Source organism: Genypterus blacodes, unplaced genomic scaffold (assembly GCF_046128005.1).
Source record: "Genypterus blacodes isolate CSIRO-AG114 ecotype Tasmania unplaced genomic scaffold, CSIRO-AGI_Gbla_v1 ptg000285l_1, whole genome shotgun sequence".
In the NCBI taxonomy this organism is placed as follows: Eukaryota; Metazoa; Chordata; class Actinopteri; order Ophidiiformes; family Ophidiidae; genus Genypterus; species Genypterus blacodes.
In genome coordinates, this window is record NW_027467076.1 from 82,501 (window position 1) to 105,000 (window position 22,500).

The 22,500-nt window shown below is 49.3% G+C and overlaps 3 protein-coding genes and 1 long non-coding RNA gene across 6 annotated transcripts in view; 3 read left to right on the forward strand and 1 right to left on the reverse strand.

Annotated features, from left to right (window-relative positions):
• Window positions 1-538: 538 nt before the first annotated feature.
• Window positions 539-12,653, forward strand: akt3b (v-akt murine thymoma viral oncogene homolog 3b). Of its 3 annotated transcripts, XM_076136932.1 has the most exons (15): window positions 539-772; window positions 2,373-2,719; window positions 5,310-5,435; window positions 5,523-5,634; window positions 5,767-5,908; window positions 6,775-6,906; window positions 7,142-7,207; window positions 7,308-7,376; window positions 8,110-8,232; window positions 8,598-8,726; window positions 8,810-9,024; window positions 9,387-9,474; window positions 9,597-9,699; window positions 10,158-10,263; window positions 12,507-12,653. In XM_076136932.1, the coding sequence occupies exons 2-14, from the start codon at window positions 2,674-2,676 to the stop codon at window positions 10,241-10,243; spliced, it is 1,437 nt and encodes a 478-aa protein (XP_075993047.1). In that variant the 5' UTR covers window positions 539-772; window positions 2,373-2,673; the 3' UTR covers window positions 10,244-10,263; window positions 12,507-12,653. The 3 variants fall into 3 exon arrangements, with proteins under 3 accessions (XP_075993047.1, XP_075993045.1, XP_075993046.1); XM_076136930.1 differs by lacking the exon at window positions 12,507-12,653 and having other exon boundaries at window positions 10,158-12,465; XM_076136931.1 differs by lacking the exons at window positions 539-772; window positions 12,507-12,653 and adding an exon at window positions 773-899 and having other exon boundaries at window positions 10,158-12,465.
• A 116-nt stretch (window positions 12,654-12,769) lies between these two features.
• On the reverse strand, window positions 12,770-19,828 carry pus10 (pseudouridine synthase 10). Its single transcript, XM_076136927.1, has 18 exons — window positions 19,613-19,828; window positions 18,179-18,313; window positions 17,675-17,968; window positions 17,497-17,583; window positions 17,028-17,062; window positions 16,698-16,812; window positions 16,197-16,258; window positions 15,819-15,864; window positions 15,649-15,713; window positions 15,327-15,412; window positions 15,122-15,247; window positions 14,758-14,814; window positions 14,601-14,677; window positions 14,463-14,518; window positions 14,176-14,293; window positions 13,946-14,088; window positions 13,570-13,669; window positions 12,770-13,278 (listed from the first exon to the last, which is right to left on the reverse strand). The coding sequence occupies exons 2-18, from the start codon at window positions 18,302-18,304 to the stop codon at window positions 13,240-13,242; spliced, it is 1,632 nt and encodes a 543-aa protein (XP_075993042.1). The 5' UTR covers window positions 18,305-18,313; window positions 19,613-19,828; the 3' UTR covers window positions 12,770-13,239.
• LOC142987949 (uncharacterized) lies at window positions 15,850-18,254 on the forward strand. The gene is made up of 4 exons (XR_012960551.1): window positions 15,850-15,986; window positions 16,140-16,225; window positions 17,893-18,008; window positions 18,167-18,254. It is a non-coding gene; the product is annotated as an uncharacterized LOC142987949 (long non-coding RNA).
• A 93-nt stretch (window positions 19,829-19,921) lies between the features above and the next one.
• The window catches only part of cct4 (chaperonin containing TCP1, subunit 4 (delta)), a 4,231-nt gene continuing 1,652 nt past the window's right edge, over window positions 19,922-22,500 (forward strand). The window contains exons 1-8 of the mRNA XM_076136929.1: window positions 19,922-20,232; window positions 20,612-20,664; window positions 20,741-20,830; window positions 20,989-21,097; window positions 21,401-21,665; window positions 21,750-21,882; window positions 22,043-22,182; window positions 22,278-22,374. Coding sequence (XP_075993044.1) covers window positions 20,115-20,232; window positions 20,612-20,664; window positions 20,741-20,830; window positions 20,989-21,097; window positions 21,401-21,665; window positions 21,750-21,882; window positions 22,043-22,182; window positions 22,278-22,374 — 1,005 coding nt within the window. The 5' untranslated portion in view covers window positions 19,922-20,114. The remainder of the gene's footprint in view (window positions 20,233-20,611; window positions 20,665-20,740; window positions 20,831-20,988; window positions 21,098-21,400; window positions 21,666-21,749; window positions 21,883-22,042; window positions 22,183-22,277; window positions 22,375-22,500) is intronic.

Below are 22,500 nucleotides of genomic sequence, written 5' to 3' on the forward strand. Positions count from 1 at the left end.
TTATTGGAACGCGGGTGTGTGAGTGTGGGGTTGTGTGACTGCTGGGGTGAGGGGTGGGGTTTAGGGAAATTCAATTGGCTGACATAATTAAATACTGACTTTGGCCTGAATCAAATGACATGTCAGAGAGAGAGAGGGGGGAGGGGGGGCAGAGGGAGAGAGGCAGAGAGAGATGAGAGAGAAGACAGAGGACAGAGAGAGAGAGAGGGAGAGAGATAAGACAGAGGACAGAGAGAGAGGGGGAGAGAAAAGACAGACAGAGAGAGAAAGAGAGAAGCAGAGAGAGAGAGAGAGAGAGAGAGAGAGAGAGAGAGAGAGAGAGAGAGAGTCAAATATGAGACACGGATTCATTAATTAACATTTTGGAAAACGAACTCGGTTTAGTTTATTCTATTGTACAACGCTCCAAGAATGAAATGAAACACTTTGATGACTGTCGGTTGGAGGCCGCCTTTCCGACAGCCAGTGAAGGCAGCACGAGTCCTCCCAGTCGGCTCGGGCTGAACGTGACGCGCTGTGTGTGTGTGTGTGTGTGTGTGTGTGTGTGCGCGTGCGCGCCGCTGCAGCCTCTCTGTCCGGGGAAAAGCACCAAACACAGCAGCACCGGCGGCCATGGATCCATCGCTGTCCTCTTGTTTTCACCTCTGAATAGCGGCCGCTCCGTTTGGATGCTCCAGTGCCCATAGAGGAGGAGGAGGAGGAGGACGAAGAGGAGGAGGAGGAGAAAGAGGAAGAGGAAGAGGGGGCGTCCCTGTCATTATTCGACTACCAGGTGAAGCGAACCTCCTAACCAGCCCTGACCTGCGGGGGGGGGATAGAGACCCCGGGTGTCGTTCGGCGGGACGTGCACTCGTTTTTTGGGGTGAAACGGCGAACAGCGACTCGCCTCGAGCCCGGAGGTTAGCACTTAGCTAGCTAGCCTTAGCAGGCTGTGTGGAGGGATGCGGAGCCGGGATGCCGCTACTGATGCGGGAGGGGAGGGGAGGGGAGGGGAGGGGACCCATCTCCGTCACCCCTCACCGGCCTCGTCCCCCCCCAGCTCCCTCTCCCTACTTCCCTTAAATTGTTATATTTATTTCCGGTAAATAAAAGAGACGAAATGGATGAATAACATCCGGCCCACTCTGCTAGCACGATAGGCTAACGTTAGCCTCGTAGCATCCTTGGCTAGCCCGCGCCTCCTCCGTCACAGGCCAGCTTGTGAACGCCGTCGCCTCCCGGACATTTCTCCCCCTCGGAGCGGCTGTTTTACTGGCACGTCCCGGCGAGTCAGCGGTGGAATGCCGCAAACCGTAAATGTATTAGCGTGTCGCCCAATTCAGTGATAGGGGAGCGCGGCGAGCGGATGTTGTTATGTAACATAATGGCACCACACGCCCTTGAAACAAAAGCTGTTGTTTGAGTATTTGTGTGTTTGCGTGCTCGCAGGGCTCAGTCGGGGCCCAGAACTCGGGACCTGAGCCGGATTCTGCCGCCTTATCAATATTTTAACGCCATGTTACGCCGACTATTGTTTTGTTGTTGTCATTGCTCCTGGTCTCTGGCGACTGTCCTGTCTGTCTGTCCTGTCTGTTTGTCTGTCTGTCCCGTCTGTCCCATCTGTCTGTCCTGCATGTCTGTCTGCCTGCCTGCCTGCCTGTCTCTCTGTCTTACGGCAGGTTTAGCATCAGATGTTTCTTCTATCTCACTATTGTAATTAGAAGTGTGTGTCATCGTTCTACCAGCCGCCTCCACACACAAACATTGTTCAGGAGTTTACATCTGATGTACATAAATAAGCACTTATGAACTGATAATGATTACGGTGAAGGGACTCAGGAATGATGTCACAGTTGTTGCAAAATGTCCTTTTCATGTCATTTCTGTCTGAAGTCGGTCTGAAATGATACTTGGTGTTAACTTAGGAGGTCTCCAGGCGCTGGACTGGACCCTCATAGATCCATGGAAGACCCTACAGCTAATCCAAGTTAGAAGAGAAGTATACAGATGCTTTAGGGTCAAAGGTCATATTGAGGATAGGATTGAGATCCATGACAACATACGGACAGTTCATGGTCAAAGGTCATAGGTGAAGCTATCCGTATCTAACAGAACATATATGTTGATGTAGGGGAGCTTTTAGAGGCTTAAACACGGACCGAGTTCAGACAGAAATGGCCTGAACATGATGAATAAATCCCTAAATTAGAGTTATACGGTAGCAGATAGCTCTCAGGACCCCACTGTGGCCTGACTATAACATTAAACGGGCTATGCTTCAACAATTACACTTCTATCTTGCGGTGTGAGATGTCTGGATCAGGTATGGAGACAGGAAGTAAGTTGTGGCGCTGAACAATAACTCTCCTTTCTCTCCCTCTGTTTCCTTCCAGACTGACCCAGTGCCTGAATACAGAAGAAGAAGAAGAAGCAGAAGCGTGCTAGAAGAAAAGAGAGAGAGAAAGAGTGAGAAGAGTGGCAGGGAGAGTGAGCAAGGGAGGGAGGCGTGTCAGACTCTTGAGGGGAGAGTGAGCCGGTGAAGCCATAGAGAGACGGAGAGATTGAAGGACAGGTCGGAGGTGGAGCAGTCAGAGGGACAGCTGACCCAGCATCAGAGGCCCGCCCGCCTCCCCCCACCCCCCCTACCTCACTGGGCCGTCACACTGGGAGAACTGGTGTCGAGGACAAAGCACCATGAGCGACCAGAATGTCGTCAAGGAAGGCTGGGTCCAGAAACGAGGTGAGACCAATTCATCAGAGCTCAGTGATCCGTCAGAACCACAGCCACTCTGCACCTCTTAAGTTTAAGGAAACTCTGTCTTAATGTTCTGTTCATTTGGATGACATTTGCAGTTTGAAGTGGATGTTATAATAAACGATACATTTGATTTATTGTCACTGTTCAGGACGCTCAAGGTCATCTTACAGTTTGGCAAGTGGTCCTACGTATCGTCAAATTCAAACCTGAAAACATTACAAGCAGGAAGAACAGTGAGTCACAGCAAGTAGCCAGTTGAAACAGTTTGAGCTGAAGGTGGGAATAGAGTTCAGCTGACGGAGGTGTTGAGGGAGGGAGTTCTATAGTCTAGGATCACTGCAGCTGAAGCCTCTAGAACCCACGGTCCAGAGTCCAGAAGAAGGAACAGAGAGCAGTCCGGCAGAGGAGGATCGTAGGAGCCAGAAGGATTGTACAGAAGCTGGGAGAGATAGGAGGGGGAGAGACTGCGAAGGGCTTTGAAGGTGAGCAAGAGGCCGATGTAGTCCATCTGGTACCGGACAGGGAGCCAATGGATGGGTCACGGGTGACAGTGGAGTTCTGAAGCATTTGGAGGCTGTCAAGGAGTTCATTTTGGATAGACAAGAGGACAGCAGTCAATCTGTCATGTTCCCAGTGAACGGGTCAGAACTTCAGAGCTGTGCCGTGTGGCAAACTGCTTACAGGAGCCAAAGAGTTAAATAGGTCGTGTCGCGCTGCATCCTCTTCTGCATTTGTTGAAGTTCATTTAAGGGGCGTTGCTCTTAGCTCCGTGATCCAGTGGGCTTGAAGAGCGAGGTGATGAGGTGAGGTTGATGGCGAGACCAGGACCCAAGTCAGGGAGATGCGCGTCTGAACCCGCCCTAATTTAACTTTGGCTTGACGTCTCAGCGTAATGAGGGTGGCGGGAGTCAAACCTGTGATCATTACGTCACAGGAAAGCAGGGCTGCACCTAACGATTAATCTACAGATTATTGTTCTGATTAGACGATTGATCTATAGATCCACAGATCCACAGAGAGGCTCCACGCGCCGCACGGTTATGCAAACCGACGTATTCACGTAGTTGAGTAGTCGGTTTACGTCGACGCGTCACCCCACCCCTACAGGATCGGCCCTGAGCGACCCTGCCAGCATGTCCAGACAACAGTTGTTCACCGGCGAGCGAAGCAGACGAGCTCGGTGCCGAGTCCAGTCAGAACGCAGGTGTTTGACTTTTTATGCAAAACTTTCAACAAAAGAATGAACATCAATCTGTTGAATCCCAGCTCAGTCAGTAGAACTATAACGTGACGTTAGAGGCCTGAGTCTGAGGATTTCATTTATTGGACAGATGAATGCCTCATGTTGATGAGTTGTTGTGTGTGTGTTGTCATGAAGGAGCACCTGTACCTTCGGTCTCACTGCAGCCTCACCGTGCAAAAAGTAAAAGTTCTCTCAGGGTATTTATATGTGGTTACCATGGAAACAGCCACGTAGTCGTCTCTCACTCCTGGCGGAGGAGGGGCTTCATGTTTACGTCTTTGTTTCACCGTCGAGACCAAATAAGGTTGGACTTGTGTTTGTTTCAAAGAAATGAGCGTCGTCAGGTGGTCAGACGGGCATCAGCGCGCTTTCAACAAGTAGGTCGTGTGTCCAGTTCAACCCAAGAAACGCCAAAATGGGGGATTCAGCAAGAGGAAAGCACAAACTAAAGTAACCAACTGGACTCCAGAGAGCAAAAGAAGTGGTCCTGGTGTCAGAAACACATCATCGTCCTTATCATCATCATCACGCCCTCATTCAGACAGTGAATCATCAGATGTGCCGGGTCGTGTTTGATGATCTTGTAGCTCGTCTAAGATGTCAACATGTCACCTAGACTCCTTCACTTGTTAGGAATAATGGTGGAAGTTGCTTTTCTTTGAGTCAGCGGCTGTGAGCCGTAGACGTGTGTCAGTGTCTGATGTTGGAGGTTGTGTGAGTGGACACATGTATGAGGATAATGTGAGGATACTGATGGTCAACATCTTGTGTGATTATCAATCACATCGATAAATCTGTCTGTCTGACGACCAAACTAAACTGGTGATGAGAGAAACATCTGTTTTCCACGCGGCGTCGTCTTCATCAATTCTTGCTTTGTGCTTTTGCTTTCCGCTCTCACGTCGTCTTCTTCTCTCATTCCACACAAAACTAAACACGCCACGCTTCTGGATACATCCGTCACCCCCAACCTGGAAACAAAGCCTCATGAGACTCAGAGTCTGGCAGAGAACATCCTATAGACTAGGTGATTGATGGGTTGGGACGCATAATGTTGCCCCTCGGCCGTCTGGGTCAGAGGCCTTTGTTGTGACCATGAAGCTGAAGCTGCTGTGACTATGAGCCACTTGGATAGTTTCAAGGTTTTGGAAACAATCACATTCCTTAGAATTCTACTAACACACAAAAGAGACAGCTGCTGAATCACAACCGTGAACGTCTACGCGGCCTTAGAGCGTACGTTGTGTACGTCGATTTCTCTGCCAAGGAAAACCAGCCAAACTCCGGTTGAATGTGGGACCTAACTGGTTAACGCCTCTCCCCCACCAGGTGAATACATCAAGAACTGGCGACCACGCTACTTCCTGCTGAAGACAGACGGCTCCTTCATCGGCTACAAGGACAAGCCGCAGGACTCCGACCTGGCTTACCCGCTCAACAACTTCTCTGTAGCAAGTAAGGGAGACGCCTCCGAAACGAAACCTCGCTAGAGAGAAACGCGTCATCGGCGTTGCATGACATCGCTCTGTGTCTGGATTTCAGAATGTCAGCTGATGAAGACGGAGCGGCCCAAGCCAAACACCTTCATCATCCGCTGTCTCCAGTGGACCACGGTCATCGAGAGGACGTTCCACGTGGACAGCCCCGATGAGAGGTGAGCTTCCTTCCTCTGCTCCTCATCCCACTCCGTTGACTTGTTCTAGATCAGGGGTGGCGAACACATGCACGCAGCTCTTTGCCTCGCTGTAGAAATGACCCCAACTTACTTACCCTGCTTTTCTTTCAGGGATGAGTGGGCCGAAGCCATCCAGATGGTAGCCGACTCGCTAGCCAAGCAAGAGGAGGAGGGGATTCTCTCCAGCCCCACCTCGCAGATTGGCAACGTCAACGACGAGATGGACACCTCCATTGGCCACTACAAGAGAAAGGTGAGGACTGACGAAGAGCTGCTCTCGTTCAGCTTGATGCTTGATGATTCAACAGGACTAATAGCTTTTACCACGTGTGACGACTCTGCAGGGGGCCAGATATCATTATTTGGCACTTTAACTTGCCATTCCATTAAAAGAATAGAATAGAAACTTTATTGGATCAAATCACACATGCGAAAACACGTCACCATGCCAACACAGCAATCTGAAATGTGTCTTGCGTGCCCCTCTTACACACACACACACACACGCATTGCAGAGGGGCCAGCGCAGGGCCTGTGGAGCAGTGTTGGGGGTTCGGTGCCTTGCTCAAGGGCACCTCCGCAGTGCCCTGAAGGCAAACTGGCAACTCTCCAGCTGCCAGTCCATACAGGACTCGAACCGGCGACCCTCCGGTTCCCTGCCACCCTTATAAAAACAATAATACCGTGTTTTTGTTGCATTCATGGAATAACAGAACTACAATGAGGAAGAGGGTTTAAAGTTCTCAATGAGGTAAGGGTTAGGTAAAGGTAAAGATCAGGTACAAAAGTAATCAAATCAAAGGAAATTGGGCAATGTCAAATGAGCAGCAAAACATTTCCAAACTTCCTCTCCAGTGCAGTGCAGCCATGTAAAGTTGTAGACATTGATTAGCTGGATGAGCCTTTACAGACACACTGGAGATGTAAACAAGACACCTCCACATGTCATTTCCTCCTCTTCCTCTGTGCCTGAACACAGCCATGACTCAGCTCTCACCTGCCCTCTAGTGGACACGCTCCTTAACCCCGTGAACACTGATGCTGGTGGCGTCTCTCCACCCAGCAGGGTCCAGATGGGAAAAGTGTGTTAACTCAAACCCTCTGACTCTGTTTCTGCAGACAATGAATGACTTTGACTATCTGAAGTTGCTGGGCAAAGGCACGTTTGGGAAAGTCATTCTGGTGAAGGAGAAGGCGAGCGGCACCTACTACGCCATGAAGATCCTTAAGAAGGAAGTCATCATTGCCAAGGTTGGTTCTTCTTACCAAGTAGTTCCTTTATTGGACCGTGGGTGTGTGAGTGTAGGGTTGTGTGACTGCTGGGGTGAAGGGTTGGGCTTTAGGGAAATTCAATTAGCTGACATAATTAAACGCTGACTTTGGCCTGAATGACACGTCACACTTGATCACAGTGTATATTCTTTACTTTAGAGTCAAAAATAACCAATGGGCCCTGGTGTGAACCTCATTTCTCTCTCAATCACAGGATGAAGTTGCTCACACCCTCACAGAAAGTAGAGTATTAAAAAACACTCGACATCCATTCCTGACTGTGAGTATCGCCTAAACTTCAGCTCGCAAGTGCTTCTGACCTTTAAAGTGTATTTGAAATCTATGGTGCGGCTCTGAGCTGAACACAAATGTCCTTTCAGTCCCTGAAGTACTCGTTCCAGACCAAGGACCGGCTGTGCTTTGTCATGGAGTACGTCAACGGAGGAGAGGTGAGAGGTCACTGCATGTTCCGTGAGCGCTAGGAAGAGCACTCGGGGGGGAAAACGCCACGTACAGTCGAGTCCTGAAGACGTGGAGTGGCTTTTACGCCAGTAGGAGGCACAAGTGTACCTCAAACCAGGTAGTAAGCTAGCTAGCTAATGTGACTCATGTGACCTCTGCAGAGAGCGACACAGTTCAAAGTCCACTCATGTTTAAAACACTACATCCTTGGTGTAGTCAACACTGTGTGCTAACCTCCTGTAGAATGATCCACAAGGGACAGGAGGCCTTCAAAGAACGCCTAAAGAGCTGAAACGCCTTTGAGAGGAATATTAAGGGCTTTAGAGAAACAGATGTGTAGAGGAACTGAAGAAGTCACATCAATATGAACGTCCAGAACACGTCCAGAACACGTCCAGAACATGTCCAGCACACGTCCAGAACATGTCCAGAACACGTCCAGAACACGTCCAGAACATGTCCAGAACACGTCCAGAACACGTCCAGAACATGTCCAGAACACGTCCAGAACATGTCCAGAACACGTCCAGAACACGTCCAGAACATGTCCAGAACATGTCCAGAACACGTCCAGAACACGTCCAGAACATGTCCAGAACACGTCCAGAACACGTCCAGAACACGTCCAGAACATGTCCAGAACACGTCCAGAACACGTCTAGCTGTTTGATTTGCTGTTGTTCTGCTCTCTTCACTGCTGTTGTGTTTTTGTGTTGGCAGCTGTTTTTCCACTTGTCGAGAGAACGAGTGTTTTCAGAGGATCGGACTCGTTTCTACGGCGCAGAGATCGTCTCGGCTCTAGACTACTTACATTCTGCCAAGATTGTCTACAGAGATCTGAAGGTAACGGTGGACTAACACGTAACACGTAACACGGCTGTATTCCCCCGGAACACGAGTGTTGCATTTAGGTCTTAGTTCAGTGGTTCAGTTGGGTTTTACAGAGGAGCAAATCCAGCAGAACCATCTGGTCTGGGGTGTTCTCTGGGCCTCCTCCCCAGTTGGACATGTCTGGATCTCCTCCTCAGGGAAGTCAGTGTTACAGTCGGGGGAACAAGTTGACTGCACTCCAGCTGTGATGTGTCGGGTCTGACAGATCAATCAGTAGATCAATCAAACAAAGCAACGACCCGTACCGTGGGGGGAATTGAACCCTCGCCTGACTGGACGGGACCAGGCCTCATGTTGCTTTGTCTTCTTCTCTGCAGTTGGAGAACCTCATGTTGGACAAAGATGGCCACATCAAGATCACAGACTTTGGCCTCTGCAAAGAAGGCATCACTGACACTGCCACCATGAAGACCTTCTGTGGAACACCCGAGTACCTGGCCCCTGAGGTCAGAGGTCACGCCAAACCGGGCCTGAAGCAGGGTTTGTTCAGTTCCACGTGGTTCTGAAAGTTCAGTGGTTCTGTTCCCAGGTGCTGGAGGATAACGATTACGGCCGGGCGGTGGACTGGTGGGGTTTGGGCGTGGTCACGTACGAGATGATGTGCGGCCGCCTGCCGTTCTACAACCAGGACCACGAGAAGCTGTTTGAGCTCATCCTGATGGAGGAGATCAAGTTCCCACGAACCCTGTCTGCAGACGCCAAGTCCCTGCTGTCAGGGCTGCTCATCAAGGACCCCAACAAACGGTACACACACACACACACACACACACACACACACACACACACACACACACACACACACACACACACACACACACACACACACACACACACACACTCTTTCATGTATTTGCTGTATGATCTCCTGAGCATCCAGCAGCAGCAGCAGAGCAGTTTGAAGATTTGATCCGATTCTTAAAAGTACATTTGACCAAACAGCCCCATGTGGCCCCGGAGCCGCAGGTTGTCCACCCCTGGATTAAACTGTGAACTCCTCCGCGTCCTCCAGTTAATCTGGGCTCAGTGGCAGGTGGATGTTGTGTTTCTGCTGAGGGACACCAGCAGCGCTTGACCTCTGACTCTAAACCTCTTCTGTGGACCGACAGGTTGGGGGGCGGGCCGGATGACGCCAAGGAGATCATGAGACACAGTTTCTTCTGCACAATCGACTGGCAGGACGTCTACGACAAGAAGGTGAGAGCAGCATGTCTCTCTGTCTCTCTCTTTCTGTCTCTGTCTCTCTCTCTCTCTCTTTCGGTCTGTCTCTTAATCCTGGTTAGGATTCAAACTGTGGACCCGCTTCCTGTCCCTTCTAGTTGATCCCACCCTTCCAGCCCCAGGTGTCCTCGGAGACAGACACCCGCTACTTTGACGAGGAGTTCACAGCACAGACCATCACCATCACCCCCCCTGAAAAATGTGAGTGTTTGGATTCTGCTTCATCCTGGCTGAAGAAACCAAAACCAGCCAACACCATTCAGTCATTTATCCATCAACCTGTGCGGGATAGGAGACGTTTCAAGTCGGCCTGCACAATGATGTTTAGAATGCCAGTTTTGAAGGCGTCAGGTGTGTGTTGGGTTTCCTCAACAGCCTTTCGATAATTCAGCTACCAGAACTGTTCATAATCAATATTCACTCATGGAGGCTGCAGTTTGCTACGCGTCCAGCAAGCGGCAGAATTCCATCAATAATGTAGGGCGGGGCACAAATGAACTCCGTGTGTTATGTGTGACTACATGCGTGACTCTCAGAATAAACTCCAGTAAACACGCCTCACCTTCAAATAAGCACAGGCTGAGGTCAGGAGTCACTGGAGCCCCATGGTATAAAGCCGTCTCTAACGTGCTTCTGTTTCTTCTGTGTCCTGTCCACAGACGACGAGGACGGAATGGACGCGGCGGACAACGAGCGAAGGCCTCATTTCCCACAGTTCTCCTACTCAGCCAGCGGGCGGGAGTGAGCGCTCGGCCCGGCCAGCCGGTGAAAACACGTAGCCATTTTAGGAAAAAAACCAGTCTCCCCTCTCCTCCTCTGCCTCCTCGCAGATGAAGTCTGTTTAGGGACTTTAAAGAGGTTTGCACAGTGGGATGGACTTCGGCGGGTCTCCCCACACTAAAAAAAAAAACAAACAAGTCTCCTACGTTTTCAGTGCTATTTCCTGCAGAAGGCAATGTTTTTGTTATTTATTTTTCTCTCGGTCAGTATTATCATGTTGTCCACTTGGGTTGCGTTCACGTTTCTCTTCCCTTCTTTTGACTTTTTGCACTTGGTTTGGACGAGCCGTTTTAGGGAACAAAAAACCAAAAATGTTGCCTTATGTGTGCAGATGTTTTGTATCATACCAACAGGGTGTTTCTGGGGAGAGGGTGGGCGGGGTTCAGGGTGGTGAGGGACGTTCTTATCGGAGGATACGTGCAAGGCTTGTGGTTCACTCAAAATAAGACAAAAAAAACCCCTTCTCTCATACATTAGCCATGGTAGCGCACATTCCCCAATCCTATGGCAACAAAACAAAGAAAAAAAACAACCCCAAACATGACAGGACGGACGTTACGTTACGTTCTGTTCTGTTCTGTTCTGTTCTGTTCTGTTCACCGCTGCAGCGTTTTGTTTTCCGTCTCCGTTTCGGTGTTGAATCTTTTTTTCCGTTGAAACAGAAACACTAAACTGCCAGAAACTGCACAGTTCACTCAGGCGCCACAGAGCACAACCGCGTTCAACTCAGCTAACCGCTCCAGCTTTCGCAAACCGGAGGGGGAACCGAGCGTCTCTCCGCTTTTCCTCCTCCCCTTCTGTTTCCTCATCGTATAGCTGTAGGATTAGTGGAATGGATGTATACACAGGGAAACGTGGCTTACTGTATGTTTGTTGGTATGTTTGTATGTTGCGGGATCTGACCGTCACACGTGCGTGAACACAGATTTGCACTCAGAAACAGGAAGTGGCTTGTGGAACACACACAGATACCATCAGCTCACTGCGATTCTCACAGCCCACTGCGTCACCGCTCCCATGTCGAGACTGGAGAACCACCAATTCTCCACTTTTGAGCCCAATATCAATAATTGAATAATATTTATTCAATAAGGACGGCCAATTATCTTTATCACCGCCAAGGAAGTTATGTCGTCACTCGTGTTTGTTGTTTGCAGGATCTTGGATTTTGATGAAAGCTGGTGGAAGAAGAGCCGGTGACGTGTAAGGGCCCGTCCAAAATCAGCTTGGTTGAAGGGAGAAAAAAAAGGATACATCAGTAGGATCCGCGTATAGACGGAGAGCTGGGACACGTGACGGTGCCGCCGGCCCGGTCCAAGTCCAGCCCATCAGCCGCGCAGAGCGATCGCTAACGAAACGTGAGTGCAGCTGCATCCGATCGGTGAGAATCGAGGGACGCACGATTTGCGCGTACACACGTACACACTCACACTCACTCACACACACACACCTGGATGAGGGGATGAATAGATCACTAATCACGTGTGGGATCAGCTGAGCAGAGACACTCGTACAGGGGGGAAACGCAGAGGAAGGGGCGTGGTCCCGCCTTCCTGATGTAAATATGCAAAACGCCTTTTTTTCTGCGTGATTCGACTGCTGAAGAGAATAACGAACCGTCATACAAAACCACACTCTAACTGGGTCTGTAAGTTCCAGGAGGGCGTTTCCAGAGACACGCCCCGCCCCCCTCCCCTCCACGCTTCACCGCTGACTCCTGTGAAAGGACTTTAAAGGTGGAGTCCGCACTGTAACGGTTTGTTTTTATTCCCCCCCCCCCCCCCCCCCCCCCCCCACACCGTTTAAAGAGAAGATACAAACCGTGGGACCAAGGCTGATGTTTGTTTACAGTGCTGGTTTCATCAGGTCACTCCAATCCCATCATGCCTCGCTCCTTTTTGTACCATAGTACTTGTTTATTTATATGTTGGTGTCATTCTAGGCAGTGTTACCCAGTATGTCGTTCACTCATGAGAAGGCACCTGATGGAAGTCGCTGAAGGATGAGGAGGAGGATGATGATGATGATGATGATGATGATGATGATGATGATGATGATGATGCATTAACTGACGTCTCTTTATTCAAACTTTTTTTTTTTGGATCATTTGCTTGTTTTCTTACCAAAACATTAGTGCTGTGGTAGTATTTATTTTCAATTAAATTAAAAGAAAATCATTTCAGGGTTTCCTGCTGTTTTGCTCTTATTTACTTTTCTTGTTTCTAAAGGGGAGAAAAGATCCAAAACCCCGTCATCAGCTGGTAAACTGAAACCTCTCACACCCATCCCACAAATGACACTAGGCCAAACTAAATGGAGACGCCACTCCCTGCGGCGTGGTCCAGACCTGTCACGTCACATCTATGGTGTCAGAGTGCTGCCAATTGGCTCAACCAAACCCCCTGATGGTTTAAAACAGCTGATACCAAAACAGAAATGAGGACAGGCAGGTTTTGCGTGTGCGATAGTGAAGGATCGGTAAACGATGCTGTCGGGTCACATGCTGCATTTGTGGAAGTGTTGTTACGTGCAGAAAGAGGATGAAGGTAAACACATGGGTGGGTTTAATAGAACTCCACATTGACACAAAGCATAGGGGAGAGCATCGCAGACCTGCTTCCAGCTCTACAGGGATGAAACAGAGAAAGACTTTAGTAGCAATGCGGCGGCTCGGCTCCTCTGCCTGTTTCTGTTACTTGGACGCATTTCTGTGGCGTCAATTTCAGTTTTGATCGACACAAACTCACGATATAAACTTTAACTTTAACTAAAGAAACACAACATGTCCCTAGAACCAAAGTGTTGTCATCCGACTGAACTAAATCCAGAGCCAGCAAGTATCTGACGCCTCAGACGAGCTCCAGGTTTGCCCCTGAGGATCCGGGTCGGCCGGTGGATCCACCGATGGTGCTGCTGGGGGTCAAACCCGTGACCCTTCAGGTGCAGGACGCTGTGCGACGCTCACTCAGGTATGGCAGGAGGCCAGTCCACATCCACAGACTGCAGGGGGCGACAGAGAGACGACACTTAGTGGTCAGGGTCATTTGTCCAGGAGAAAATCCAATAGATATGGATTTGTCTTTATTTGAGACACCTAAACCCGCTTACTGAAGATTCCCTGCTCTATTTGATGCCAGTATATTTGACTTTGGGATGTAAATTGATTATTATTGACACACTGAAGGTTCACTCCTCTGCTGCCAGTTCTAATATTTGTTTGGTGAATTCTTCTACTTTGGCGTTCCTGACTCGTGAAACTGATGAATTATGGACAGAATTGCTGCGTCTCACCTCGACGTCCAGCTCCAGGATGTCCGTCTCCGTCTTCAGCAGCTCACACAGGTTGGGTTTGGTGCGGCCGAAGTCTCCGTGGACAAACTCCTTGATGTAACTGTGGGCCGATGTTGAGGAGCTCACTCATTCCAAAACCATTTTATAAACCGTTTGATGTATTTTCCAAAGTTAAATGTTTCAAAATATTCAAACTCGGTCACAGATTTGTGGGTTTGGGTGAGCGGGTCGGGTTCAAACTCTGATCTGTACTTAAGAGTAGAACCCAAAACACAAGAATGAAAAATCTAATCAAGCCTTTGGCCTCGACTCAATCACTCTGAGGACTGTATTGTAATCTAAGTCCAGGTGAGTTTGTGTGATGAGGTCAGGATACGTCCCGGCCTGGGTCTTCAGGCCCAGGTAGAAGTGATGCGGGTCCAGGTAGCGAGCGTTCATGCGGTGGATGACGCGCTGCCGTACGGCCAGTGCCCGGCGGTGCAGAACCCTCAGGGGAGTCTTCTGGTCCACGGACAGATCCTGACGGGACAAAGAGACGGCGGTTTCTTATTCTGACGTTAACTTTACTTTTTCCGTCTCCTTTCCACTCGCGGGGCGCAGCCTGACCTTGATTTGGTCGATGAAAGCGATGTCCTCTTCCTGGATCTCACTCTGGGTCCAGATGAGCGCCGTGTACGACTTGGTCTTCTCCTCCTCGCCCTCCTTCATCCGGCTCATGGCCTCTCTGCAGTCATGATATGATAACTAATGATGTTATAATGATGCAGCTAAGAGTTATTTCATCTCTAATCTCATCTTCATTAAGATTGAGGTGAAGTTGATGGAGACCTGACGTGTCTTCACGTGTTCCCACGATTTGATTTATTGGTGGGAGCAGTGAATGAGTCTCATACCTGCTAACGATCTGCAGATCTCTCACTCTGATTTTGTCTGAAGAGTTATTAATGGTCTGCAAATAAACAGAAAGAGAAGGAAGAGTTTTAGATGGACAAAACTCCAGAGGAGAGGAATCAGCTGAGCGACGCGGTCACCTCCTGCATCTGCTTCATCTCCTCTCTGCTCAGACGGCACCGATGAGGATTCAGCAGCTCCATGGCAAAGGGACGACCTGGAAAAATAAATCAAACGTCAAACGGAAACAGCTTCGCTCCACTGCGAGCATCAGATTTGGCGTAACGCCGTCCTCACCGTTTCCAAGAGTGCGAACGTCCACGTCCTCCCTGCCAGAGGACGAGAAGTTAAACGCTGCAATGACAAAGACTCACAGTTAGAGCAGAACTGGAGTGAAAACACGCTGCTCCTAAATCCATCACTGTACAATACTATGTTAAGATGGCCGACTCCTGCGGCGCGGTGGAGCATCGCTGCCTCACCGATAAGACCCCAAAGTGTCTTTATACTCATGTGGCTCTCGTCAGGATGTCTGCTTCACGCTCCGTTTTGTCCACAAATAACAAGGACGGCTTGGAACAGCTTAGTATCAAAGCTCAGCTGGACTTTGGACTCGACTCTCTGGGTGGCGTCCAGTTCGACGGCGGCAGCAAGGACTCACCCTTGGCCCTGAACGCAGACAGGACGGGCGCGGCGATCAGCTCCTCCACCGACGACTCCATCCTCCTTTCACCGTCGATCACCCAGGGAGTCTGAGGCAGACTGCGGGAGAACTTATTGTACCTCCCTGAGAACGGAACAGGGCTCAGGATAATGATGACTACACCAGAGCCGCAGTGTGTGAACAGGATCCGGATTAGTATTACCTGCCGCAAAGACAGACAGGTGGAGACACTGGACGTCCTGAGGGCTGCAGACGGTGGCGGGCCGCGCTGGTGGACACGGGCAATCTCTGAGAACAACAAGAATGCAGGGAATAACTAACAATGGACTTCCTCCACAGCACTGAGCAGGTCTGAGGTCTGAGCAGGTCTGAGGTCTGAGCAGGTCTGAGGTCTGAGCAGGTCTGAGGTCTGAGCAGGTCTGAGGTCTGAGGTCTCAGGTCTGAGCAGGTCTGAGGTCTAAGGTCTGAGCAGGTCTCAGGTCTGAGCAGGTCTGAAGTCTGAGCAGGTCTGAGGCGATGCTCACTTCAGGAATTTGGCGTCAGAGATCTTCTCCAGAGCTTTGACCACTGCCATCCTTGTGAACACCGACTACACACACACACACACAAACACACACACACACATTTTAGAGACGAAATCTCAAAACAAAAATCACATTTATGAAAAAAAATGGCAGAAATATTCTTTCTTAACCTGTTTGTTCTTTGTGGGTTTGAAGCAGTCGGGACACGCTGCAGCTCTGAGGGAAACAACAACACAGAGAGGCTTTGACCTTTGACCCCCTAACCAGGGGTGGGCAACCTGCGGCTCCAGAGCCCCATGCGGCTCTTCTACACATCTCCAGTGGCTTTGACAGGAATTGTATGTCTTTTATGTTTTATTGTTGTGAGTTCTCCATTTCTATGTGTGTGTGTGTGTGTGCGCCCGTGTGTGTGCGTGTGTGTACTGTTTTTTGTGCATAAATGGCAGAAAGTGTCTCATTTGATGGTAAATGTTGCTGCTTTCAATCTGCAGCAGCTGAAACCTCCTCTGCTGTTGGAACCATAGAGATCTTTGTGTGTCTGGACTCACAGGAAATGACAGTCGGCGTCGGTCTCCGGGTGAGTGAACTCCACGCTGACCTCAAACACACTCTGCGAGGAGCAAAGCAGACCGTTAGCTGGCTCGTATTCGTCACCCTTCATCACTGAGGGCGGGGAAAGTAAACCAGGAGAGTTTCTGCCTTTTGAACGACAGCGGCCACGTTTACACCGACGTTTTGTTTTTGGGCTCTTTGAAAAATGTGTAACGGAAGCATTTTGATGCTAACTTGAGTCATAAAGAGTTCATTCACAAAATGGTACAAATGGCTAACGGGTAATTAGTAGTTCCTTGTAGTTGTGTATTTCCGGCCTCGTCTTTGTGTCTAATGGCGCCACCTGCTGTACAGGAGTGTGCAGCGTTGAAGACCAGTTAGCCTGTTTTTGTCGTACTCTTATCGTATTATAATCTTATGGTATACTCTTATTAATATAAAGCAGATATTGTATCGGCTTTAACGGTGCAGTATTGAACAGGATACACATTAAGTACCTTTGTAACCACGGCAACACCACTTAGCTCCTTGGCGACGAGGCCCTGCATGACCCACTTGAAGGCCTCCTTCACCTGGATGATGTCATCTTTACAGAACGCAACATTCTTCTGTCTGAAGACAAAAAGAATCAAGCAATTGACGGAGATCAACAACTTCAATGACTGAAATATCGTTTAGGTCCAAAAGACAATAGGCTCAGATTCTGACATGTGCTGCTCTGACTCATATCACTTCAGTTGGACTCAGTGGTTTTTCTTTGTGTTGTTTAGACAAACAGCAGTTTAGAAACGTTGTTACATACTTAAGAACAACAACAGCTGGTTTACCTCAGTTCATTCTTCACATGGAGCCAACAGGAGTACTGCAGGGCAAAGCAAAGCATCAAACACACAAACAAAACCTTACATGAACCCGTGTTGGCCTGTGACACAGAATGAAATTGAGAAAGCTCAAACCTCCACCAAGGCCAAACATTTCTCAATCGCCCCAAACCACTAAATCCAGGATTTAGGTCTACACTTGAATTTCATAATTAATTCTGTTGTCTGAGATATACACAAATACATTAGACATAATCTGACCTCTTGACCTTGAAAACCTCCCGATAGTAACTTGAACGATCAGATCCTAGTGATCCAGATCCAACTGATCCAGATGCAAAGGTAGCGATGGTTTTGGTTTAAAGCCTGGTAGGTGGTTAAACAGGACCAGCAGTCTGAATGGTTGTCTTTGGACCAGGACCAGGACCCCCCTCCCCCCCCCCCCACACACACACACACACACCCCTATACCTACCTCCCGGACACACAGCTGAGCAGGCAAAGACACGGACAGCACCAACGTGTCAAACTCATAGTCCTCTGCCTTCACTGCCTCGGCTATCTGCAAACATGGAAAGAGAAACATGTCCGCCGGTCACCATGGTAACAATGTGAAATGATGGACTTGAAGTAACGCGCACGCACACACACACCTTCATGGCCTGGGTGGCGTCACAGAGTTCCTGCAGGATTCCCAGACACACAATGCATACGTGTGATTCCTGATTCTTTGGGTTAAGCTGCTCCTCAGCACCGGCGCCCCCTTCTGGTTGACCTTCTGTGGCAGTCTCCAGTTTAATTCTCTTGCTGGGTGGGTCCTCGCCTGCTCCCGGTACTGACGCGTCATGAGATTTGTCATCTTCTCCTACAGCCTCTAATGCTGCTGGATCTTTGGATGAACCATTCTGTGTGTCGCTGATGAAGGCCTGAAGCTCCCCGAGTGTTTCCTGAGAAAGACAGAAGAAGACACGGTGCATCTTGGATCAGGTAACAGGCAGTAGAGGGGTAGGCTGCACCATCCGGCCGGTTTCCTATAACCTACATCATCCTGTTGCCTTTATTTCTGTGGCCCTTCGGACAAACATTATACATTTCACTCTAAATACACGCAAATGTGCTATTTTTCCCGTTTGCCTTGAATGCAGCACAGCTGGTACCTGGCAGGGCTTCCTGTAGGCCGACTGGATGCTCACACAGCAGAACCTGAGGACGCAACGAGCGCAGCAGCCTGCAGACAGAAGCTGCTGGACGATGACCTTGTCCTTCTCCTTCAGTGGTAGCATGGTGGCAGGCTGCAGGTCGGGGGGTTCTAGGTTTGAGTCAAGATTGATACTAATACGGTTATAAATTATTATGATTCATTTTCATGTCATGCCTGTGCTGGCATCAATTGCAGTTGACGGGTGTAACCAGAATGATGCAGCACTTTTTTTAAGTGTTAGTGGTATTTATATTATGCCCATATGACTTAAATTATCTAATCATCTAATCTAAATCCAAAGCACTTAACAATTGGTTTATAATTCATAAACTGTTGGCAGAGGCCAACCATGGAGCCAACTAGCACAGCAGTAGCACTTAGGAGTTCAGTGTCTTCCTCAACAACTCTTCAGCAGGGAACCTTCCCATTCCAAGAAGCCCAGTATGTAAATCGCATCAGATATCCAACTGAGACCTGGACATTTGTTCTGTATGCATTTTTTTCTTTCTCCTTGCTATCTGGGACAAGTGGGACCTGATAAATATGAATCCACAATGTGTGTTCACGTGTACTACATATGAACACTAAGTACAACGCATTTCTTCCTGTCTGCTTTGTTTTCTGGCGACCCAAAGTGGTGTTTACACCTCTACTGGGCAGTGAAAAAATGTCCAGACATAAGGACAACAGGTTTAAGTTGAGCACAATGATGTATAAGGTGAAGGGAAGGAAAGATGCAATGTCCACATATGAGGACGTCGGGTCTCAGTAGGATATATATACTGGATGTTACAACAATAAGTACAGATTGCAGCTATCGTCCTCTGGCCTGCCAAAAGACAATGAGGACATGACGTCATTGTCCTTAAGGTGAGCTACTGCCCTGTGCATTCATCTGTACACGTGTGTAAGAGACGGTTAAAGATGGAAACTGGATTTAGTCACGTAAAAGTGCGACATCACTGTTGTAACTTTGCTAGTTTGATGACGTCACCCTTGTTTATTTAGGTCGCAGGAGAGTTTGACCACCGTACATTTGACTTTGTGTGTTCAGCGTAAAATAATGAGAGAGTAACTCGAAAACACCAAACTCAAATGAACGTTTTTGTGTCAGGTTTAGTGTTTTTATGTCCTCATGTGGAGGAAAATACAAAGCAAACATCTCAAATAACAAAAACACAACGCCTAACGTGATTGCCTCGCCACACACACACACACACACACACACACACACACACACACACACACACACACACAGACGCAGCGCGAAATTAAAAAACGTGACGGATTGTGGCTATGCTAAATGCTGTGTGCTAGCCAGCTACAGCGAAGTACTAACTAACTGGTGAGAGCGCAGAAAGTTAAAACAAAACACTTGAAACAAACCCACCGGGAGGCGACGCAGCTGATGGCAACGGCGATGCAAAGTTAGGAAAATAAAACGTTTTTAGTGATTTGACTGCAGCTCAATTAAACATAATCCCGGCTGTTGCGACGGGCGCAGGCAGAGTTAATCGATCCAGATCAGTTATAGTTCTGAATTTAGCAGGAACTCCTGTTCAGCCACTTCAGTTAAAACAAAAGTATTATTTATAACTTGTTGGTTATTGTGGTTTGGGATATTTTCCAGTAATCACTCAAATTAATTTAATGAATTTAGTTCTGTTACATCAGTTATCACTTAGCACTGTCTTTGACGTCATCTCCAAGCGCCGGGCAATTTGACAGCCGGGTCCTTCTTACTCAGTGGCTCTGGAAGGTTCTAGTCGCCGTCGGAGGTAGCACCAGAATCTAAGTCCATCTGAATCCGGACCGCGGTGTTTGAGCCCCGGGACACATCGGTACCGCTCCTAAGACCTCTGTGAAGATTTCCAACGGAATATAAATCCACGATGCCCGAAGGAATGTCGGCACCGAGATTGTCGAACGTAGGCAGAAACAAAGGAGGGGCGTATGTGGACCGCGACAAGCCGGCCCAGATCCGCTTCAGCAACATCTCTGCGGCGAAAGGTGGGTCGAGGTACCGCGTCAGTCCTGGACCCGGTCCTGTCCGGCTCGGGACCACACACACACACATACACACGAGGGGTTCGGCATCAATACAACTTCTAGAGTACCAGACCCTGAACGCCCCTCTGCGCTAACAGAACCCCAGAAGCTGTGATGTGTCGCGTAATGGCGGCGGGTTAAAGGATGCCAGCTTAATTTGGTTTAGGTGACCGTGTTCCTCAGACTGCACGATGCTGCCGATGACTCGACACAATCTCAGCGCAGGTCGAAATTAACGGAATGAGGCGCATCAGAGTCGAGCTGCCATGTTCATTCATTCTACATGTATTCATGATTGTTGTTAAAGTGCAGATTGCTCAAATCTCTTCTCGTTGTGCAGCTGTTGCAGATGCCATCAGAACCAGCCTGGGGCCCAAAGGCATGGACAAGATGGTGAGGACCTGCTGCTTCACTGAAACACACAAAGCTCCCCACCTTCCTGTTTCTCACTTCTGACTCCTTGTTTCAGATCCAGGATGAGAAAGGGGACGTGACCATTACTAACGATGGAGCCACCATCCTGAAGAAGATGCAGGTCCTCCACCCCGCCGCCAAAATGGTACGTTCCCGTACCGAAGTTCCCACCCTGGTCCCCGCTCTCCGGGGGAGGTGGGGGCACACTCTTGATTTGGCTTGAACCTAATTTAGTGTTTGTGGTGTCGTTGGTAGAGTTTTCCATTTGGCCTGTTGTAGTACTGAAACGTTGGTGTGTTACAGCTGGTGGAGCTGTCCAAAGCCCAGGATGTGGAGGCCGGTGACGGCACTACCTCTGTGGTGGTCATCGCCGGCGCCCTGCTAGACGCCTGCTCCAAACTGCTGCAGAGAGGTGAGATATGCTCTCATTAGAATTCTTCCAACGCTAAATTGAAGTCACCGTAGGTTCGGAAGTCAGATTAGCAACCCGTCGGTGGACCTAAGAGTGCCGATTCTGTTTCAGAGTGTGTTGGGTAGAGAGGGCCTCGTTCCCTCTCCTCCCTCAGCAGCCACCTTAATGCTCATGAGCAAGACAGTAATCTGAGCTGAGTAGAGGTTTATACTGCGGCTGTTTCCCATGACAGACAGGTGGCGCTGCGTTTGCATGTGTCGCGTGTTAACATGAACTAAACTGAGCGGGTGTCCCGTCGCTCAGGTATCCACCCCACCATCATCTCGGAGTCGTTCCAGAAGGCCATGGATAAGGGCGTGGAGGTTCTGACAGATATGAGCAGGCCTGTGCAGCTGAGCGACCGCGAGACGCTGCTCAACAGCGCCACCACGTCGCTGTGCTCCAAGGTGGTGTCGCAGTACTCCAGCCTGCTGGCGCCCATGAGCGTGGATGCCGTCATGCGCGTCATCGACCCGTCCACCGCCACTGGCGTTGATCTGCAGGACATCAAACTCATCAAGAAGCTGGGGTGAGTTTACATTTGAGATGGTGCAGTGCTTCTGACGCGGCAAATGTATTGATTTTGTGTGTGTGTGTTGGGTGTCTCTCTCAGAGGGACCATTGATGACTGCGAGCTGGTGGATGGCCTGGTGCTCACCCAGAAGGTGGCTAACACTGGTGTGACCCGCGTGGAGAAGGCCAAAATTGGCCTCATTCAATTCTGCCTGTCTCCTCCTAAAACCGATGTGAGTGAACAACCGACTGGAGAAGCATTTTGATCTCAGGAATAAGACGGAGCAGAGATTAAGTTCACAGCCGTCTTGACCAAATCAATGCTGTGTATTGAAACAAACCAGGTTAAGATGTAAGTAAAAGTGAAGTTGTTCTGGTTTCTCTGTTGTTCAGATGGACAACCAGATCGTGGTGTCAGATTACGCTCAGATGGACCGCGTGCTGAGGGAGGAGCGTGCTTACATCCTCAACATGATCAAACAGATCAAGAAGGCCGGCTGCAACGTCCTGCTCATCCAGAAGTCCATCCTCAGGTAGAGAGAGTGATAGAGAGAGAGAGTGTGTGTGAGAGAGAGAGTAAGTGAGTGAGAGTGAGCTTCAAACACACTAACACCCTGTGCTGAAACAGAGATGCTCTGAGCGACCTGGCTCTGCACTTCCTCAACAAAATGAAGATCATGGTGGTGAAGGACATCGAGAGGGAGGACATCGAGTTCATCTGCAAGGTGAGCCCCTCTCTGCTGCCCCCTGCTGACACACCACCTAAATGCACCTCACTCACTCTTGGCTGCTGTTTGTATGATCTCATTTGCGGAACTTGAGAGCTCATGCCTCCGCCAAGGCTGAGTAAA